The 22,393-nt window shown below is 41.0% G+C and overlaps 1 protein-coding gene across 1 annotated transcript in view; it reads right to left on the bottom strand.

The window, feature by feature from the left end:
* SLC7A14 (solute carrier family 7 member 14) overlaps positions 1-22,393 on the bottom strand; it is a 106,021-nt gene that overhangs the window by 38,827 nt on the left and 44,801 nt on the right. The window contains exon 2 of the mRNA XM_080655436.1: positions 19,422-19,878. Coding sequence (XP_080511562.1) covers positions 19,422-19,725 — 304 coding nt within the window. The 5' untranslated portion in view covers positions 19,726-19,878. The remainder of the gene's footprint in view (positions 1-19,421; positions 19,879-22,393) is intronic.

The raw sequence follows: 22,393 nt of genomic DNA, 5'->3' as shown, positions 1-22,393 counted from the left end.
GTGTATCCCTGTTTTCATCTTGTCATATCCCTTGTGTTTTGTTTTATTTCTATACGTGAACTATTTTTTTTTTATTAAATTGACACATTGCCAGCCTAAAAAGCACTTAAATTAGGATTTACACATAGAAAAGAAGATTGGGACAAGATACCAGGAGATTCCATATTTGAAATATTTCCTATCAATCCTCTCTTGTGAACCCCAAATGATGTATGATTTGGGGTTCAGAAAAATTCAGTCCCTTTCAACATGAATTCTTTTCAACTCAGAGAGTCCATGGTTCTATCATATGCAGGCATACTAGGTCAGCCTAAGGTTAGATACCCCCAGAGAGCCTACGAACACTGTTGAACTTTCTTTCCCACTGTGCCCGAGACAATGCCACACTATCGTAAAATATTACTACATGTTCCCCCTCCTCTAATTTCATGTCTTCACTCACAGCTTACCCTGGCTCTCTAATACTCTCTTAGAACCAGAAGGCTAATATTCTCCAATTTAAGAAGGTAAAAAGGAGAAAGACCCAGCTGAGAGTAGGCAAACGGTAGAGAAGTGTTTCTTGACTCAAGAAATGTATTTCCTTCCACATTCCACTGAAGAAGCCATTAGATAAATAAGTACTTTTAAAAAGTATTCTTTCACCTGGAAAGATTAAATCTAGTGGTTATTCACACTCAAATGCTAACTTCTCTACTCCAATAAAGAGGTTTTCCCATTAACTTGTAGTTTAATTTATGGACTAATTCCCTAATCTATTTCTCAATTAACTTACTAATTTCCTAAGAAACTTCTGACTTCCTAATTTCCTTCCTTTATGTGACACACATTGTTAAGTGCCTACTAAATTAACCACTGTAGTGAATACCAGAGAGAGACACAACAATAAGTAAGCAGATCTCCTGACTGTGAAGTATCTACCTTTCAATCAGGAAAGAGTTTAATAAACAAATGATTGCACATGGCCAGTTTTAATACTATAGAGTGTTTATGAGGTGCTCTTGGAGCTCTATGGGTCAGCTCGGTTCTTGGGGGCATGCGTCTTTGGTTTATGGGGGAGTGGGGTAGAAGGAGGAAGGCTATTGAGCTGTATCTTAAGGGTGAGCTGGGCTTTGCCAGGCAAAAAAAACATGGGAGAGGGTGGTTACAAGCACATGAAAAGGCATAGCTGGGATGGCACACGAAGGCTATTTTAGGGATTGAAGATGAGTCTGCAGAGGTGGACTGGGAGCAAGTGATTGAGAGGGTGGGACCTTTTTAATAGATTGGGGGAATCTAGCTGAAAAAGACTGGACAGTGTATCTAATTGTATAGTTTTAAAGCTTTGTCTTGATTGTTAAACCCTCTTTGCACACAAAGTCTTATTTGAGAGCCTGATACATAAATAAGTAAAGGCAGGGTGGTATGTTTGAAGAGGGACAGGAGACCTGAGGCTGGCCTGCCCAGGATTTCCCTCATCCCACACCTCCCTCAAGCCCCGACCATCCTCTGTGGCTGCACAGGCCTGTACTAAGCATGGCATGGGCACAAGTGTCAACTGCTCATTGGGTTTGTTCTCTTACTTCATAGATGATGCCCTAGACTTAAGTTGCATATTCATTTAAATACAGAGCTGGGGCTGGAACAGAGGTCTCCTGATATCCAGGTCTAGGAGCTTTAAATTCATTCATTTACCTAAGAAATTTATAAGGCGCCATCTCCATGATTCTGTGTTAGCTTTAAGGGTTCAAAGTTGAACAGAAAGACTATTATCCCTTTTGTGTGTGTGTGTCTTATAGTCTAGTGGAGAAGACAGACCAGAAAACCAACAATTATAATAAAACAAGAAAGGAGATGTTGGTTGCAGGAAGTGAAAGGGAAATGCATGAGCTACTTTAAGAAACTGTAAAACTGAGTTTTGAAGTAAGGTCTTCAGACCACCAGAAGGACTGTTCAAAAGGAAAGAGGGTATTAGGAGATATAAGGGGGAGTGGTGGGAGCTGTCCAAGAAAACAATTTGCCATCCCTGCAGTTTCATTAAGGCCTCTAGGATCAGCAACGTCTTGAGTGCTGCTCAGAGTTCAATCTCAGAGAGTCTTGCTTTGTGTGATGGGCATAAGTTGCAGGCATCAGGCCTGATAAGTTGTTTTGAACATACTCTAACTACAGTACTTCATACAGGGTAGATAGGTAGGAAGGTTGGGGTGGGCTGATCTGACAAATGGGTGATGTCACTGATTCCTCATTCCTGAAGGCAATTTCTCCTGAATGTCAATCATGCATCATCTCCCAGACACAGGATGGAATCAGCTGATGGAGTACACCCATGCAACGCACCACTTAGGCCAGAACATGTCTTCAAACAAGTCCTTGCCAAATATAGCATTTTGCTGAGATGGTGATTACTCATTTCCTTCTCATTTTCTTAAAACATCTTTGTTCCATTTATAAATTCACAACAGGGCTAAGACACGTCATATACATTGCTATGGTTGCTAGTACTGCTTAAATGTAGATTGGGAGTAGGGTAGAAGGAGAAATCCCAGGACCTCAGAGAGAAATTGAGAGTGAATTCTCTTAGAAACGTTTGTTTTCTCTGTGACACTGAATTCCAGATGGTGTATGATGAAGTGTCCCCATCATTGCTGACCCCCTTGAGAAGCAGTTGCTAGATGCCGAGAATCATCTATTCATCCCCCTGTCATGTGCTGTGGGACCCTGTGATCTGCACCAATGTCCTCTTCCCAGTGTTCTTGATAAGCCAAGAAAATTGTGGGTTTCTTTTTCAGGGAGTAATCCATCAAGCGTGCTCTCCCTCCCATCTCCCTGCTACTGTCTCTTCTCCCTACGCAACCTGGGCCACTCACCTGTCAGCGAAGCCTGGGCAATTTTTACAAATGCGTCTGGGACTGCCTATGTTTCTTTGTGTCTAAGAAGAGACATTTTTTTTTCTGCCAAAGCAGGCCCCAGGTGGACAGTGAGAGCCTGGGTTTAGGGGATGGACAGTATCATTAATCAGGGATTGTATGACACAGTTAGTTACTGAACCTGACAGGGCTCCAATTAAAGATGCGTAGTGAACAGAGAACTCGAAAGTTCCAAACCACAGCACCAATATATCAGCATAGAAACAGGAAGGAAAGAAGCTGTCCACATAACAGAGAAGTAATCCCTGACATGGGTCAAGGAAGTTTAATTATTTGCTGATTAAATATGACTAGACTATCTGTGTACTCTCTTCTCTAGATCTCCCTCTATGAAAATAGTTTAGAGGTTATTGGAGGCCTGATGTCTGTTTCCATAATCGTTTCTATAACATGATGAATTCAAGAATTATATTATCTGGTCATGTTATTGCTAATTATCATCATTAGTGTACATTATTTTACTTTTTAAAGAACTGTATCATTTATGAAAATGATAATAATAATAATAATGCTCATGTGGTTGCTTGCACCTAAAGAATCCACAGGGTTAGCTGTTCCCTGAGGCCACCTTCTCATCTTGTTCCATCTTCATTGCTGAGGTGGCAGAGGAGCTGGGACTGCCCTTTACTCTGTTCTTAACATTTTTATGTAGGGGACCTTAGGCTAGCATCAAAGGCAGTCTTGGAGGGGAAAAGACATTACAAAAGGGAAAGGCAAAATCATGTTTTTGGGCGTCTACCTGTGCTCGGCCCTCATCTGATGCTCAGGTAAGCAGTGAGGGAATGCTGAGGCCTCTATCTGCAGCCCTCTTTGCTGTAGGAGAGGCAATGAGGTATCACGGGAGCCACATAGCCTCCGAAGAGAGACCCAGAGAGAGGGTATGACAATTATAGAGAATACACGCAGATCGTGTTGCCCAGTGCCTGGCACACAGTGTGTACTTAATAAATGGCAACAAAAATTTTAGTGTGGCCTTGAGCAAGTCATCCAAGTCACTGAGCCCTAGTTTCATGTGGAAATGGTGATGGAGACTCCTACTGATATGTCATACCATGGCACATCTGCAATTTTGGGAAGGTCTAGGTTAAGTGAATTTCCCAAGTCACACAAGCAGTAAATGGCAGAGTAGGGCTTGAAGATCAGGTACAGGGACTAATTGGGATATCAGGTTGATATGTGTGTGTGTTGGGTTGGGGGTGAGTTGAGACATTGGATCTTTCTTTACAATTCTATCCTCTCCCTGGGTTCTTTTTTATTACCCTAACTCATACAGGCAATGTAATCCAAATTCTTCTTTTTTCCCCCATTTTTTTTTACTTGACTAAGGTATTACATGTGTACCTATCTTCCCATTGCCCCCCAACCCCACTCCCATACATGTCCTCACCCCCCACTGTCTTGTGTCCATTGGTTATGCTTATATGCATGCATACAAGTCCTTCGGTTGATCTCTTATCTCCCCCCCCTCCCCAACCTTCCCAATGTAATTTGACAGTCTGTTTGATGCTTTACTGCCTCTGTATCTATCTTTTTGTTCATCAGGTTATAATATTCTTTATTGTCCATAAATGAGTGAGATCATGTGCTATTTTTCCTTCATTGACTGACTTATTTCACTTAGCATAATTCTCTCCAGTTCCATCCATGCTGCTGCAAATGGTAAGAATTCCTTCTTTTTTATAGCAGCATAGTATTCCGTTGTGTAGATGTACCACAGTGTTTTAATCCACTCATCTGCTGATGGGCACTTAGGCTGTTTCCAAATCTTAGCTATTGTAAATTGTGCTGCTATGAACATACGGGTGCATATATCCTTTCTGATTGGTGTTTCTAGTTTCTTGGGATATATTCCTAGAAGTGGGATTACTGGGTCAAATGGGAGTTCCATTTTCAGTTTTTTGAGGAAACTCCATACTGTTCTCCACAGTGGCTGCACCAGTCTGCATTCCCACCAGCAGTGCACAAGGGTTCCTTTTTCTCCACATCCTCGCCAGCACTTGTCATTTGTTGATTTGTTGATGATAGCCATTCTGACAGGTGTGAAATGGTACCGCATTGTCGTTTTGATTTGTATCTCTCAGATAATTAGTGACTTTGAGGATGTTTTCATATGTCTCTTGGCCTTCCTTCTGTCTTCTTTTGAAAAGATTCTATTTAGGTCCGTTGCCCATTTTTTTATTGGATCATTTATCTTCCTTTTATTAAGTTGTGTAAGTTGCCTGTAAATGTTGGAGATTAAACCCTCAGAGATAACATTGGCAAATATGTTCTCCCATACAGTGGGCTTTCGTGTTGTTTTGTTGATGGTTTCTTTTGCTGTGAAAAAGCTTTTTATTTTGATGTAGTCCCATTTGTTTATTTTCTCTTTAGTTTCCATTGCCCTAGGAGTGGTACCTGTGAAGAAATTGCTTCGGCATATGTCTGAGATTTCTCTGCCTGTGGATTCCTCTAGTATTTTTATGGTTTCCCGTCTTATATTTAAGTCCTTTATCCATTTTGAGTTTATTTTTGTATATGGTGTAAGTTGGTGGTCTAGTTTCATTTTTTTGCATGTATCTGTCCAATTTTCCCAACACCATTTATTGAAGAGACTGTCTTGACTCCATTGTATGCTCATGCCTCCTTTGTGAAATATTAATTGAGCATAGTGGTTTGGGTTGATATCTGGGTTCTCTATTCTATTCCATTGGTCTATATGTCTGTTCTTGTGCCAGTACCAGGCTGTTTTGAGGACAGTGGCTTTGTAATACAGCTTGAAATCTGGTATTGAGATCCCACCTACTTTGTTCTTCTTTCTCAGGATTGCTGTGGCTAATTGGGGTCTTTTTTTTATTCCAGATGAATTTTTAAAGAGTTCTTTCTAGGCCTGTGAAATATGCCGTTGGTATTTTAATGGGGAGTGTATTGAATCTATAGATTGCTTTGGGTAGTATGGACATTTTAATGATGTTGATTCTACCAATCCATGAACACGGTATGCTCTTCCATCTATTTATATCTTCCTCTATCTCTTTTTTCAATGTCCTGTAGTTTTCTGAGTAGAGGTCTTTTACCTCCTTAGTTAAGTTTATTCCTAGGTATCTTAATTTTTTTGGTGAGATGGTAAATGGGATTGTTTTCTTAGTCTTTCTTTCTGTAAGTTCACTGTTGTTGTATAGAAATGCCATAGATTTATTGGCATTAATTTTGTATCCTGCTACATTGCCGAATTCATTTATTAAGTCTAATAATTTTTTGATTGAGTCTTTAGGGTTTTCTGTGTACAGTATCATGTCATCTGCGAATAATGACAATTTTACTTCTTCTTTTCCAATTTGGATGCCCTTTATTTCTTCTTCTTGTCTGATGTGTGTGGCTAGCACTTCCAGTACTATGTTGAATAGGAGTGGTAAAAGCGGGCATCCCTGTCTTGTTCCTATTCTTAGGGAAAATGGTTTTAGTTTTTGCCCATTGAGTATGATGTTGGCTGTGGGTTTGTCATATATGGCTTTTATTATGTTGAGGTATGATCCTTCTAGTCCCACCTTGCTAAGAGTTTTTATCAAAAATGGGTGTTGGATTTTGTCAAATGCTTTTTTCTGCATCAATTGATATGATTATGTGGTTTTTATCTCTCAATTTGTTTATGTGATGTATCACGTTTATTGATTTGCAAATATTGTACCATCCTTGCATCCCTGGGATAAATCCTACTTGGTCATGGTGTATGATCTTTCTGATGTATTGTTGGATCCGATTTGCTAGAATTTTGTTGAGGATTTTGGTATCTATGTTCATGAGGGATATTGGCCTATATTTCTCTTTCATTGTGTTGTCTTTATCTGGTTTTGGAATTAGGGTGATGCTGGCTTCATAGAATGAGCTTGGAAGTGTTCCTTCCTCTTGAATTTTTTGGAATAGTCTGAGGAGGATAGGTTTTAGTTCTTCCTTGAATGTTTGGTAAAACTCCCCTGTAAAGCCGTCTGGCCCTGGGCTTTTGTTTGCTGGAAGCTTTTTGATGACTGCTTCAATTTCTTCCATAGTTATTGGCCTATTGAGATGTTTAGATTCTTCCTGATTGAGTTTTGGAAGGTTGTATTTTTCTAGGAATATGTCTGTTTCCTCCAGGTTGTCCCGTTAGTTGGAATAGAGTTGTTCATAGTATTTTTTAACAATCCTTTGTATTTCGGTGGGGTCTGTTGTTATTTCACCTCTTTCATTTCTGATTTTGTTTATTTGGGTCCTCTGTCTTTGCTTCTTGGTAAGCCTGGCTAGAGGTTCATCAATCTTGTTTATCCTTTCAAAGAACCAGCTCTTGGTTTTGTTGATCTTTGTATTGTTTTTTTGGTCTCTATGTCATTTATCACTGCTCTGATCTTTATTATTTCCTTTCTTCTGCTTACACTGGGCTTTTCTTGTTGCTCTCTTTCTAACTCTTTGAGTTGTAGGGTTAGGTAATTTATTACCATTGTTTCTTATTTTTTGCAGTAGGCTTGTAGAGCTATGAACTTCCCTCTTAAGACTGCTTTCACTGTGTCCCATAGATTTTGAATTGTTGTGTTTTCATTGTCATTTGTTGCCATGATGTTTTTTATTTCTTCTTTGATCTCTCTGGTAACCCAATCATTGTTTAATAGCATGCTATTTAGTCTCCAGGTGTTTGATTTTTTTTGGATTGTTTTTATTGTAGTTGATTTCCAGTTTTATGCCATTGTGATCTGAGAAGATGCTTGATATGATTTCTATCTTCTTGAATTTGAAGAGACTTTGCCTGTGTCCTAATATGTGGTCTATCCTTAAAAATGTTCCATGTGCACTGGAGAAGAATGTATATTCTGTAGCTTTGGGGTGAAATGTTCTAAAGATGTCAATTAAGTCCATCTGATCTCATGAGTCATTTAGGATTGCTGTTTCTTTGCTGATTTTTTGTTTAGTTGATTTATCCATTGGTGTCAGTGGGGTATTAAAGTCCCCTACTATGACTGTATTGCTATCAATCTCTCCCTTGATATCTTCCAGAAGTTGTTTTATGTATTTGGGTGATCCTGTATTGGGTGCATATATGTTTACCAGAGTTATATCTTCTTGTTGAATTGCTCCCTTTAGTATTATGTAGTGGCCTTCCTTATCTCTAGTTATGGCCTTTACTTTGAGGTCTATTTTATCAGATATAAGTATCACAACCCCAGCTTTTTTTCTCATTTCCATTTGCCTGAAAAATGTTTTTCCATCCCTTCACTCTCAGTCTGTGTGAATCCTTTGTTCTGAGGTGGGTCTCTTGTAGACAGAAAATATATGGGTCATGTATTCCTATCCATTCAGCTACCCTATGTCTTCGATTGGTGCACTTAATCCATTTATGTTTAATGTTATTATTGATAAGTACATGTTTCTTGTCATATTTTTCATTAATATTTGTGTTTCTTCTTGCCTTTCTCTTTCTTCTTTTTACAGCAGTCCCTTTAGCATTTCTTGCATTGCTGGCTTGGTAGTGATAAACTCTCTTAGCCCTTTTTTGTCTGTGAAGCTCCTGATTCCACTTTCAATTTTGAATGATAGCCTTGCTGGGTATAGTATTCTTGGGTTCAGTCCCTTACTTTGTAAATTTCATTCCATTCCCTTCTGGCCTGGAGTGTTTCTGTTGAGAAATCCGTTGATATTCTAATAGGAGAACCCTTGTAGGTAACTTTTTGTCTCTCTCTGGCAGCCTTTAAGAACCTTACTCTGTTGTTGGTGTTTGCCAATTTAATTATGATGTGTCTTGGTGTGGGTCTTTTAGGGTTCATCTTGTTTGGGACTCTATGTGCTTCTTGGACTTGCATGGTTTCTTTTCTTGCCAATATCAGGGAAGTTTTCTGTCATTATTTCTTCAAACAGGTTTTCTATTCCTTGCTTCTCTTCCTCTCCTTCTGGTACCCCTATTATGCAAATGCTGTTTCATTTTGTGTTGTCCCAAAGCTCCCTTAGGCTCTCCTCTTGCTTTTTAAGTCTTCTTTCCAGTTGCTGCTGTGTTTGTTTGTTTTTTCCTACCTTGTCTTCTAATTCACTGATGCGATCCTCAGCCTCTTCTAGTCTACTGTTTAGACCTTCCATTGTGTTCTTTATTGCAGCTATGTCGCTCTTCATCTCCTCTTGGTTCCTTTTCATGTTGGCAACATTCTCATTCAGCTCCTTATAATTCTCATTGAGTTGTGTATATTTGTCATTGAGTTGTGTGTATTTGTCATCCAGCCATTTGAGCATCCTTATAACCATTACTCTGAATTCTTTCTCAGGTATGTTGTTAGCCTCAGTTTCATTTAACTCCCTTTCTGGTGATTCCTCTTTTTCTTTCCTTTGGGGATTGATTTTTTGTCTTCCCATATTTTCCTGTAATGTTTTAGTTGTAGATCCAACTGCTTTGCTACCCAGGTTCTTTTGGGGATGGTGCTACTGGTGTGATCTCTCAGGTCTCCTGGGCTTAGTAATCTAGTGTAGCTCCCTACTTGAGCTGTTTGGGTTCTCTTGGTGTAGGCTTGCGAGCTGGAGAGGCACAACTACAGTCTCTAGAAGTCAGCAGCCATGAAGGGGGGTGTCCCAATTTTTGCTATCTTGTGTCCTTGATTGAAATCACACGTGCCCAGCAGGGACTCACAGGAACTGTCTGTTGGGGTGATGGGGCTCAGGGGGCCTGCACTCTGGAAAGGTGTGACTGTGGTGTCCAGAGTTCTGTAGTTGTGGGGTGGGCAGACTCAGCTTTTGCTGCTGCACCTGTGGTGGATAGGCTCTCACTTCCAGTGGTGGCTCACAGGGGCACCTGCTGTATGTTTGCCAGCAAGGCACACCGAAGCACTCTGAAGGACCCTGGCAGTGTAGCCGCATAGTTGAGGTGTCTGTGGGCAGGTATCCAGGATGAGTGAATTCAGAATTTCTACTGCTGCGGGGGAGTGCATCCTGTTTGTCCAAGATCACACCCAGGGATGGCTCACAGTGGCTCCCATGAGCGCCCTGTGGATAGATGAGCTCAGGGTGCCTGCTTGTTGGAAATGTGCATCTGTGGAGGTGTGTTTGCTGGCGCAGAGCTCTGATGCACTCTGAGGGGCCCTGGCACTGAGGTTGAGCAGCTAGGGTGGCTGTGGACAGTTATTCAAGAAAGGGGAATTCAGAATTTCTACTGCGGGGCAGCGTGCCCTTGTCTGTGCAGAATCACACCCAGCAGAGTCTCACAGCTGCTCCCCTGAGTGCGCTGTGGATAGATGGGCTCAGGGGCCTGCTGGTTGGAAATGTGCGAGCATGGAAGTGCCTTTGCCTGCGCAGAGCTCTGACGCACTCTGAGGGGCCCTGGCACTGAAGTTGCACAGCTGGGGTGTCCATAGGCAGTTATTCAGGAAGAGGGAGTTCAGAATTTCTACTGCAGGGCCGCGCGCCCTTGTCTGTACAAAATCACACCACGGGGGCTCCCAGTGGCTCCCAGGCGCTGCCTATGGAGTGGTGGAGTGGTGTGCCCTGGATGCCTGAGGGCGCTGGAAATGCGCTAATGTGATGTCCAGAGTCCTGCTGCTGGGGAGGGGGAGTTGCACTTACTGCTGCTGGAGCGGTGCACCTTTGGAGGTGGAGGTCCCAGGGTCCGCAGGTCTGAGTGTGGGGCAGCAGGATTTTGGCTGGAGTGGCTGCTGGGTCGTGGGGCAGTTCCAAGGCCTGTCTGGTTGGTAGTGTTGATGAGTTCCTAAAAAAGGCCATTCTCCCCTTCAAGATGGCGTGGACTCCGTGCTGGAGTCCCAAAGTCCGGGGAGTGCCCACAGTGGTGGTAGTCTCTCCTTGTCCAAGAAAGCCTGGTCTGCCAGCCCCTGCTGCTCCTACAGGGATTTAACTGTCCCTCACTCTCTCACACACACACCACACACATCCACACACTCTCCTTTCATACCCTCACTCACTCATTCACTTCCTCTCCCTCACCTCTGTCCTGCCAGCCGCCATCTTCCTCCTCCCCAAATTCTTCATTTTTGCAGAGGGAGAAATTGAGGTCAAGAGATGTGAATGACTTGCCCGAGCTGCTGCAGGACAGAGCTAGGACTAGATGTCTTCTCAGGTGTCCTGACTTGTGACCCAGGCCCTGTTATCTCTTGCTGCTGTCACAATTATGGCAGGTGTGCCTGTCTTATTTCTTTGCATTGATGCCAAGCTCTTTGTCTCAGAGTTCTTTCCTGTGTTCTTCAGCACCTTTGCCACACTGAGCCCAGAGCAGGTGGCCAGTCCCTCCTGCAGCCATGCTAGGTGCTCTTGGTATTCACTGTCCACCCTGCTAAGAGCTGCAGAAGATGTAAAAGAAGCCCAGGTATCCTGGGTTTGCTGGAGGAAACTCATTTTTACAATAAGCAATTTTAGAAACTGGCAAGTTTCTATTACAATGTGCTCACCTTCTCTGAACTGGTAACTGACATCCTTCCTACAGGGCTGTCAATCAGCCCTGGATAGAAGAGCTATATGCACTTCACAACACCCTTCTCACTGCTGACAGGTACCAGAAAGGTACTGAACTTAGAAGTAATTTCCATGACCTCGGTTACAGAAGTTTTGAGCTAAAAAAGTGTTCTCCTAACCAATAGAATACAGTGAGCAACAGGATCTTTTGAAATCCCAGTAAGAGTGAAGGTTTCCTTGACTCTTTTGATTCCCTTTGGTGAGTTTTTGAATTTTGAGGGATGTGTCTGCATGAAGCAGCTTGGGGGTAACAATCTCTGGAGCTAGGCAGAATTCAATTTAGACTTGGCCTTTGACACTGACTACCTGATGGCCCTGAACGAGCCACCTAATCTCTCTGAGCCTCAGTTTTCACATCTGCAAGGTGAGTATAATAATGGCACATATTTTGTAGGATTTGTTGGAAGGATTATGCACCTGGTGTTCAGCTAGTGCCAGGCACACTGTAAGTCCTCAATGATTAGCCATTATGATTCGCCATAGAATGAAAACACTAATATCCAGCTAGCAGGGAGGGTGGGAGGATTAAATAAGGTGATGTATGCACAGTAGTATTTGCCTAATAATAGTAAAAACAATAGTAATAATAACAATACCAACATTTATTGAGTGTTAATAAGTTATGACCTAAAGACTTTACAAACATCAACAGTAGCTGGTATGATTAGTAAGAGTTCAACAAGAAGCTGTTTTATTTGGACACGATTTTGGAGTTCCTGTCTTCCAGAGGCTTGAAGACTGGCATGCATTTGTTTTCCTTTGCACTTCCTCCCCACCCTCTCAATGTTTCTGTCTCTTCTACCTCCCAGTATGGTTAAGAGCAATTCTTAGATATGTTTTGGGGAACCAATCAATGTAAATTTGTGGAATGAATGGTAAAAGGCTGCTAAAAGACCAACCTTCCTGATGTTCACCTCTCACGTCTGATTTCAATTTAATGAGGGGAAAATGGTTGGTTCTTGAAAACAAAACAAGGAAACTCACAAAGCCCCCTTAAATAGACTCGGAATCTTTAGAAATCTTCCTCAGTCATGAAAAATCCAACCTGAGATGAATACTGAAATGGGGAGACTCTTCTTAAGCTTTCTGAAGGTCCCCAGAGCCAGCCCAAGGAGGAGGTTGGGAAAGGCAACTGCTTGAGAGGACTCTGCTCCCCTTATCAACTCCCCAGGGGTTCAGTTACCATGGGCTCACCTGATGAAGAATCAGAGATGCTAAAGAGCAAATGAAGATGGCAGGAAATATGAATTATAAACCCTAGTGCTAAACCATAAACTAAGAGTGCCAAAAAAATACTACTTGGTGTGATGATTATTATTGCCTTTTAGACCCTCTCATTGATTGCAAGTTATTAATCCACATCTAATAAGAAATATTGGCTTAAAGATCTCAGAGGCAGCCTGCTGAAATGGAAGGCCATGGGTTTTGGAGTCTTACAGACTGAGATTTCAGTTCTGGCTCTGCAACGAAATATCTGCCTGCCTCCCAGGAAGTTACTTTAACCTCTGACCCTTTGGCTACTCATCTGAGAGCAGAATTAAAATTACCCCTCCCTCCACTGGGTTGGTGACATCGAAATAGGTGCTACATGAAAGCACCGCATGCAGTGTCCTGCACACACAGGTTAGTTTACTCTCTTTCAAGGTGTTCTGTGAGGGTCCTCTATCCTAGAGTTTTCTGTTTCTGTGTTCATTTTCTATCACCAAGATGGTGTTGTAAATCTGTTACTCTAATGACATTATTTCAAAAGCATTCTTATTTATTATATGTCTTTTCTCAGCTAGAAAGAGCATTTATCCTTTTCCCCTCAGCCTACCTCATCCACCCAGGCTCAAATCCTCTCTATCCTAAGCTTCTTTTCCTCCACTGTTAGGGCCTAGTGCCTCATAATCTCTTGTCTGTTCTATACAATATGCATATGACCAGTTTCTCCACCTCTCTTCTCTCCACACTGTTACTACAGTACAGATCTGGTCATGCCACTGAGCTTCTCAGTGCCTACAGAATGATATCTAATCTTGGCTTGGCCCCCAAATCCCTCCTCTAAGAACCTGTTTTGTTTAGTAAATTACCTGGGTGAACTATTCTGTTTGGGAGATGATAGTTTTTGAAAAATGGCCAGGATGAACTTGGAGGGAGATATAGATAAGCAAACCTCTCTGTATAAGAAATGGATAAGAGTCTTAGGGCTTGACAGGAAGCAGGCTAAGGAGTTTGAGGAAGAAAGGCTGCCCATCAATGGGGCTGGAGGCAGGAGCCAAGAAGAGAGGATTAGTGGACATTCTCTAAAGGCAGGAAGAATTGGAGTGTCCTATATTCAATTGTAAGCTTGCTGTCTGCTGGAATGGACTGCATTATATCTCCCATCTCTGGCCCAAACTTTCAATAAAGTCCACTGCACATACAATCTTGTCTCAATGATACATGGGGGAGGAAGAATTGGGGTGTCATCTAGTTGGATGAAGAGGTGGAAAGGGTTATCGGGAAGTAAAGTGCAGAGTGGAGACAGAGCATGGAAACAGAGATTTGGGGTTTGTAAAACTAGGAGAAAAGTAAGACTCACAACTCCATCGTTTTATTAAAAGAGCTCTGGATTTTCTAATTGTGCATTATTGGGTATCAGAACCAATTTTACTTAAATATTTCAGGACAAACTGACCTCAGCAAACTGGAAGGCTTAGGGTTATGCATCCATTATAAATTTGGCACGACAGCCACTTTTCCTTTCTTTCCTTCTGAAACACTGGGATTGGCAATATACCTAATGAGAAGATTACATTTCTCAGCCTCACTTTCTATGGCCAAGTGCCCAGTTTTTAGCCAAGGTAAGTAGTAGTTACGGGACAAAACTTATCAGAAAGGTTCTTATAAAGGGGACATAAATGTGAGAAGTGACCTGCCCCAACTTTCTATTCTCCTTCCTGGAACTCAGACATATTGACTGGAGCTTTAGTCTGTTTTGGATTTTGAGGTCACCTGGAGAATGGAAGCCGAGCATCTGGATGGTAGAGCAGAAGGATCAAACAGCCTGAGTCCCTGGGACTGTGGGGCCACACCAGCAGCTTCCCTTCATATTTCTTTTACATAAAAGATAAGGGAAATTATCTCTCATTTTTAGTTCTCCACTGTATGCAATTAAACCTAATCTGAATCTGCTAATACAGTATCGGAATAGCAAAGTGATTAAGGGGTGGGCTCAGGCTACTTTCACTGTTCCTTGCTCTGCCACCTCCTAAGCAGTAGTCTTAAACAAGTTACCAAACTTTTCAGAAGCCTCAATTTTTTCATCTTTAATGGAGGATAATAACACCACTTATCACATGGGGTTTTTGTGAGAATTAAGTAAAATAATGTGCTAAGTACTTAGAACTCTTGTGGTACACAGTAAGTGCTCAACAAATGATAGTTGTTGCTGCTACTATTACTGTTATTAGTACCATTATGCCATGGTTACTTGTCAGGTTTGGTGTTCCATCAATAAGCTATGGGTCCTCTAGGGTAGACACAATTTCTTACTAATTTTTGGTAGTGCCCCAGGACTGGTATATGATGGGTACCCAAAACATCTTTATTGAACTCTATCTTATTATATTTTTGCCAACTGTTTTTTATGAGTAGATGATAAAAATTAGTGGTATTGTGCACTGGGATGGGGACCAATGCTGTGTACCCAGACTGTTCATTTAATCTCTACCAAAAACATTTGAGATATGAGCTTGAAGGGTTATTGTAGAAAGTGCATGAATTTAGGAGGCAATTAGATCTACATTCTGCTCGAGGTTTAATTTTAATGATATGAAAAAAGAACTGGAAATAAAGCTGACCACCCCCTTCCCCAGTCCATGTTTCAGAAAAAAAAATATTCAAATGATTTAAATTCATAGTCATGGTTGAAAGACACTGTTGGCACAACAAATTTGAATCTAGATTCTGTTATTAAATTTCAGTTTCTTCATATGTAAAACTGGAGATGATAAAACCTACCTTGAAGAGATATTATGAGTTTTAAATGTGATAATATATGGCAAGCTCCTAATACAGGGTTTGGCACAAAATAGTAATGACCACTTATTTGGTGCTACCTGTCAGGCATTGACCTGGCATGTATAGGCATCTCATTTAGTCTTCACAACTCTGTGAAGTTAAGTATTATTATGACCACTTTCAAAGTGGAGAAGCAGGCTCAGAGAAGTTATGAAACTTGCTCAAGTTTCCACACTTATGAAATCTTCATTTCAAACATCCCACTCTTCAAGTTCACTTCTATCCTCTAGCATACTTTCTCAATATTTTTATTTCAATGATTTTCTGAACTCATTGAGAGCACCAATCTCCAGTGATCTTAACACTTCTCATGAATCACCATTACCCTCATGTTCTCATTTCCAACCTATATTGTGCGGTCCTGCACTAGTTCCTCAGCCTTAGAAAGCACTCCTAACCTCATTGATTTTTTTCTCTCTGCCTGGAAAAGCTAAACCTAGTTAATTCCAACTTTTCATTTACTTCACTCTTGTAACCAAGCAGCTATTTATCCTGGAGATAAGTGCAGACAATAAAGACCGACTCACCTTCAAATTTATGACCACAAATCTTGGTGATTGATTTTCCCCACTTTGGCATGGCATCTATCAGCAAAGTTGTTAGTTCTGTTTATCCTATCCTAGCAATATAAAGGTGAACACATGACCTAAGAAAAGCCAATTAGAATCTTTCCCTGATATTTTATATGTGAACACTGGGTGAGGACGTCTTTTCCTTCAGGTTGTGATTTGTAAGATCCAGCCACTGAGCCAATACATTTCTGATTGGTTGTGTTTGGCTACTGTGTCTTTAAATGAAAAGAGTTCTGATTAATAGAGACTTCAAAGCAGGGGCAGAGAAGATAGAGATGGAGGATTGGTTTAAGAACTATGTAGTAGGCAAAACTGTGGGACTTGTAATTTAATGCAAAGGGCTGAGGCAGAAAAGGTTGTACCTAGGTTTCTGTCTGGAGTGTGTGTGTGTGTGTGTGTGTGTGTGTGTGTGTGTGTGTGTGTGTGAAAGAGAGAGAGAGAGAGAGAAAGAGAGAGAGAGAGAGAATCTGGTTTGGAGGAAGAGGAAATGTTTGGAGTATGTTGAATTGAGGTATGTATGGAACATCCAGATAGAAATGTTTGGTAGAGTGTGAGGCTTGGAGGATATGTATATGATTGAGATATGAATTGATATAAACATGGAAATACTGAGGGAAGTTGAAACCATGAGAAAGGACATAATCACCTTAGAGAAAGTGTAGAATGGGAAACACCAACATTTAAGGAGCAAGTAGAGAAAGGGAAGTCAGGAAGAGAGGTATAAGAATGTTATATTCTCACACAAAGTCAAGAGAATATAAAATATCTCAAGACAGATGGCATGATTTTGTCAAATATGGCAGAGAGTTTCAATAAGAAAAATGCTGAAAAATATCTATAAAACTAGGCAAAGAGGATGCCATTGGTGACCTCATTAAGGTTAATTTCATTAGATAGTGAGGGCAGATGCCAGAAAGCAGTTGGTTGAGGGATGAATCAGAGGTTAAGAGCCATCAATGAGGAGTTTGAATGAGAAGGGGAGAAGAAAAATTGGAAGTTGTTAGAGGAGAATGTGAGCCTAGAAAAAATTATATTTTAGGACGAGAGAGTCTTGATTAGGAGCCTGTTGACAAGGAGATGTTGAAGACACAATTAGAGAGGGGGATTATTGAGAATAGAAGAGGATGGGGTTAGGGGCTCAAAGAATTGAGTTGTCTTGAAAGTGAGGACATTTTACCCTCTGAAACTGGAGGAGAAGTGGCAAGTGTGGGTGATTGATATTTAGTGGTAGAATATTTAAGGAGCTCATTGCAGTTATCTTCAAGGGATCAAGGTTGTCTGCTCTAAGGGAAGAGATATGAACTTAGCAGGGCTTGAAGAGAGCAGTGTAAGTGCAGAAAAATCAGTGAGAAGATTTGACAAAGGGCAAGTGGAAGAACTCATGGGCTCAGCAGAAGGAGGATGGAGACCTTAACTTTGTGGCGTGCTCCTCTGTGGGGTTGAGTAACCTTTCCCAAGAGCTCTTGTTCACCCAGGTGCAGACTTGGGAAGGGAGAGATTCTCAGTTAGATTTTACTGGGTCTTTCAGAGGTTGATAATGGACAGGAGTCAAGGGGTTTGGGGAAATTCTTGATAAGATTTAGGAGCAACTGCAATAAGGGAATGAGCTATGGTCAGAGACAGGGGTTTTAGTTTAAGATTCTTGAGGCAAAACTATTCTAGGTGATGACAATACCAGAGTGTATCCACAAGTGTGGTGGCTGATGTGGCACCAGTAGAGGTGAGGATCAAGTTAATCACATGACCCCATTGAATGCAAAGTTGGAAGAAGTATACACAATCAGGGCTCTTGGCACAGACTACAGTACAATACTGGCTGGTCCAATCTTAGGTCCACCCGAGCAGCAGAAATGTCTAGGTTATATAGCACCCATGAGCACTGTGACAGAAGTAGGCTCCCTGTATGGGACTGGGCCTTGTTTGGTTTCTAAATGTAATGTAGCATCATGAATGAAAAGGTGTGGGTGATTCATTCATGAGAATCATCATAATTTGGGGGAGTGGGCCATAATAGGATGAATCTAGAGGAGAATGTGCAGCCTGCATTAACTGGGAAGGACTATTAACTGTCTGCCCTATACTTTCTGTAGGGCCCTCTGGTTATATGTCTGCCTTTTTTTCCTACCACTACTAGTCTGTTCTATATGCTAATACTTTTAAATCTATAAATTTATGGTAAAAATCTGGCACTGTCTCCCAAATAATTTTTTTTTTTGCCAAATAAGTTTGAAAATGATTGCAATCAGGTTAACAGAATTTTAAATATTGATGAAATTCATCTAGGTGAATAATTTATTTTCATCTATAAGGAAAAATCCTTTGTTCTGTAAGAACCTCAATTATTGGGATATTCATACACATTAGAGAATGACTTTAGAAAAGGAGATAGTGATAAAACCAACAGGGAAGTAAGCCATGACAAGAGACAGATAAAATCAGTCTGGAAATATTTCCCTCATCAAATAAAAAAGGTGTCAAATATAAACCAGTGAACTTTCTGGTTGCATGTTTCTAGTCTGTGCATCCCACGTGGATGAAGACTAGTCGGGAAATGCAAAATTAATGCATAACTTGTGATGGTATGTATTAGCTCACAGACCTCCCAATATAAGTTAGCATTCCTACTTCTCATGACACATTTGAAAAGAACATGACATTCACCCCTTCATGGGTTTGAACCACATGATCTACCTCATGCTTTTCATTATAACTATCAAGAAGCAGAATGTTTTCCTTTTCCTTCTTGTTCAAGTTGTCCGTTGACCTGTCTCTGGCATTCTGGGAAGGTACTGTGTGGATCACAACTCAAAAGAAGAGGAGGGAGAGGAAATAGGAAAACACTTCACAGATGATAAACGCTAAGCCAGGTATCTCATTAAAAAAACTCAACAAATAATGAGTTTTATGATTTTTTCTCCAGAAAAGGAAAGCTCCAGAAAAGCTACTCTGTAGAAAAGCAACTCTGTAGAATATCAGTCTGTGGTGGAAGATGTACTTTGTGAGTCTCACAATGGCTTTGTATTTCTAGCCTGGTTTTCTCCTGCTTGGGAGTCATGGTACCAGGGTGAGGTTCATCAATTCCTAATCATATCGTTTTACTGACTTATTTTGCTACTCTTCCTATAATTTATTTATAATGTATATCCTAGCTGTATTCACTTCCCTCCCCTATAAAAGGACCGACATCTCTTCCAATGGATATGACAGGGAATAAGAAGTTGGGAGATGGTTTGGCACCAGAACAATTATTTGTATCAAAAAGCAGTGGAAAAGGTAGTTATTACATTTGAACCAAAACTTTTCCTTGAACTCCTGGCAGTCCAGGCACAAAGGAAGCATGAAGACCACTTCTCTGTCACTTCATACATCTCACCACTAAACACTCTAGAATTCTGGGATGAACAGTAATAGGTCTGCAAGCATGCTTTCCACAGGCCTTCTGCTGCACGAAGACCCTTACCTGATAATATGGATGCAACAGCTGCAATGATGAAGGACACAATGACACCAGGTCCTGCCATTTCCTTGGCCACTAGGCCAGAAACCACGTACATCCCTGTGCCCACGCAACTGCCAACTCCAAGTGAGATGAGGTCCACAGTGGTGAGCACCTGGGCTAGCTTGGTACCATGTGCTGTGGTGCCCCCTGTTCCCTCCAGCATGGACTCCACTGGTTTGGTGCGCAGGATCCTGGAGTGCATGGCATACCAGGAAGCCCCCCACTGTACCCGCCGGGGGTCCAGGGCGGCGAGAAAGCCACTCATCCTGAGTAGTAGGGGTTCTGGTGAAAGTCAACTGATGGAAGAGGGCTATGGAAGCCTTAGTGGCTGCTTCTGGAACTCATTTAGTGCACAGGTATCTTCTTTTTAGGAAAGGTCCAGAGGGACCCAAAGCAGCCTTTTCCTGGGCATGAATGTCTGCAGGAAGAACACAAGAAAAGAGAAGATGAGTCAGTGGGAAACATAGTATGGCTTGAAGGCATGGTTGGAGGTCCATATACTACGCTGTGAGAGCTGGCCTATCCTGTGTACTCATATGTAGGAAGGCTTCATTCCCCCCTTGTATCCCCTCCAGTCCTAAATGACAGTCTGTAGTTTGCACTGTGTTGCACAGTTGTTTGGAAGATCTTGGTTTGAGTCAGGACACTGCCACTTACTCCTCTGGGACCTTGTGTAAGTTGCTTCGCTTTTCTGTACTCGGGTTTCAACTGTACAAGAGGGATAATAAAGTCTGCCTAGTGTTTATGTGAAGATGAAGTTGGGGTATGTCTGAAACAAGCTTAAGACAATGCTTGGCACATAAAATGTGCTCCTCTGTTCAAACTTTAAGTATTTTTTATCTGGCTTAGCCAAGACTTGGTCTGTGATTCTGGGGCATATTCTTTGGGGATACAATATCCTCATTTTTTACATAAGGATGTAAAATTAGACCTATGACTCTCAAGAGGGCCAGCGCCATTCCATGGGGTTGTTTTGGAACCTTGCTCTCAAATAAAATAAAAAATGTTTCTTGTGTTCTACACACCCAAATATATTTCTTAATGAGCACATATTAGTCTAATAACCAGGAAAATACTAATAAAGACAAGTCAAGATTAATAAAACATTTCACAATTATTCTAATTTTTTAACATTATGAATGATGAGCATAGTTCTAATTTATCCATCCTTATTCATACAGACAATGTATGAATTAAAGTAACCAATAGTTCCACTATTACGGATAAACAGCATAATCCAAGTTTTCACTTGACCAAGTGAAAAATGTTTTGAACATTGTTTTGCTCTCAAAGACTGAGGATGGGGAAGAGGTCCTGGAATTTGATGGTGGGCCCCAAAGGTGCTAAATGTGTGGGAATATCTCATCAGGCATGCTTGTAGATGAAAATTCTGGTTATGATGATCTGAATCTAAAATCTAGCTTTGTTTTACATATAAACACATGGGATTTGGGGGGAAGGTCACTTTTAATATACAAGTTCATTGAATTTTTCAGGAAGGCAACTATAGAATAAATTGAAGGAAGATCATAATTTCTTTAGTTTGGAACTTAAGAGTTCTTCACCATTTCAGAACACCAGTGCCCCCTGGCAATGCCACCATGGTACTGCCTCTCCCACGCTACACATGTGGAATAGCCTGCCATTTGGAACTGGCCCATGTGTAGTATTTTTTCATGTAGTGCATGCATCTGACAGCTTCATTTGGACATGCCTGAGTGTTTACATAGTGAAATATGTTATATACAGGCAGGTTATCCATGAATTTTGCTTCGGATGTTAAAGAGGGGTGTGGTCAAACACTTATCACAAAAGTGAGTTGTTGGGTCTGATAGAATTGAGAACTATTGTATTAGATGATTTCAAAAGTGTTGTCAAGTTAGAAAATGCAAAGATTATATGAAGCTATTTTCTTTGGAAGCCAGAAGTAGTATAAAATCCTATAAAGAAAAATTTAAAGTATAGCTGAATATTGTACTGTGCTGATAGGCCTAGGACATTTACATTTTAAGTACCAGCCCATGTAATATACTAATATTAATGAATACTACTTAGTACTTAATGTAACACTTGTCTGTCTCTAAAGCCTTCGCAAACAGTACCTAATTAGGAGAATTGTGTGAAACATGGCAATTTGGTTCACAGGAATTGGGTGATTACCACACTGGTTAAATTTTCTCCTAGACTTGACAGTATTGCTCCATGATGTGTTTTAATTAACTTTTAAAAAATGTATCTTTATTGTTGAAAGTATTAAAGATGTCCCCCTTCCCCCGCCCCCCCCCGCCCCCCATTGACCTCTTCTAGCCCATCCCTGGCCTTCACCACACTATTGTCTGTGTCCATGGGTTATGCATATATTCATATAAGTTCTTTGGTTAATCTCTCCCCCGCCACCCACCCCCACTCCCCACTCCCCCACCTTCGCTCTGCGATTCATTAGACTGTTCCATGTTTCTGTGTCTCTGGATCTATTTTTTTCATCAGTTTATTTTGTTCTTTAGATTTGTTGTGTTTCAATTCTTAACAATACCTTAGGTATCAGTACAGTTTGATAGTGCCACTTTATATGCCAGAGTCATTTAAAAGCCTCGAGTGTCAGTATTCTTTTATTTATTTATTTATTTATTTATTTATTTATTTATTTATTCATTCAGATTTCTAGATTTGTGAGAAAATGTGTCACATGTATACCAGGGAAGCTGCAAGAACAACTGCTTTGCTTGCACTCTTATGGGGAAATTCAGTATTATTTGTTTAATTTCAACTCAGCCAGCATATATTGAATGTCTATTATGTATCAGGCATATGTTAGGTTTAGGAGTGTGAAGATGTGGTACCGGTTGACATGGAGCTTCCCATCTAGAATGGGAAGTGATGGAGAGCCAAATCACAATGCAAAGGTGGTCATATGTTTGTTTGTTTTTCTGGGA

The sequence above is a fragment of the Plecotus auritus genome (assembly GCF_963455305.1).
Source record: "Plecotus auritus genome assembly, chromosome: 2".
NCBI classification, from domain to species: Eukaryota; Metazoa; Chordata; class Mammalia; order Chiroptera; family Vespertilionidae; genus Plecotus; species Plecotus auritus.
This window is presented reverse-complemented; position numbering and strand designations above follow the sequence as displayed.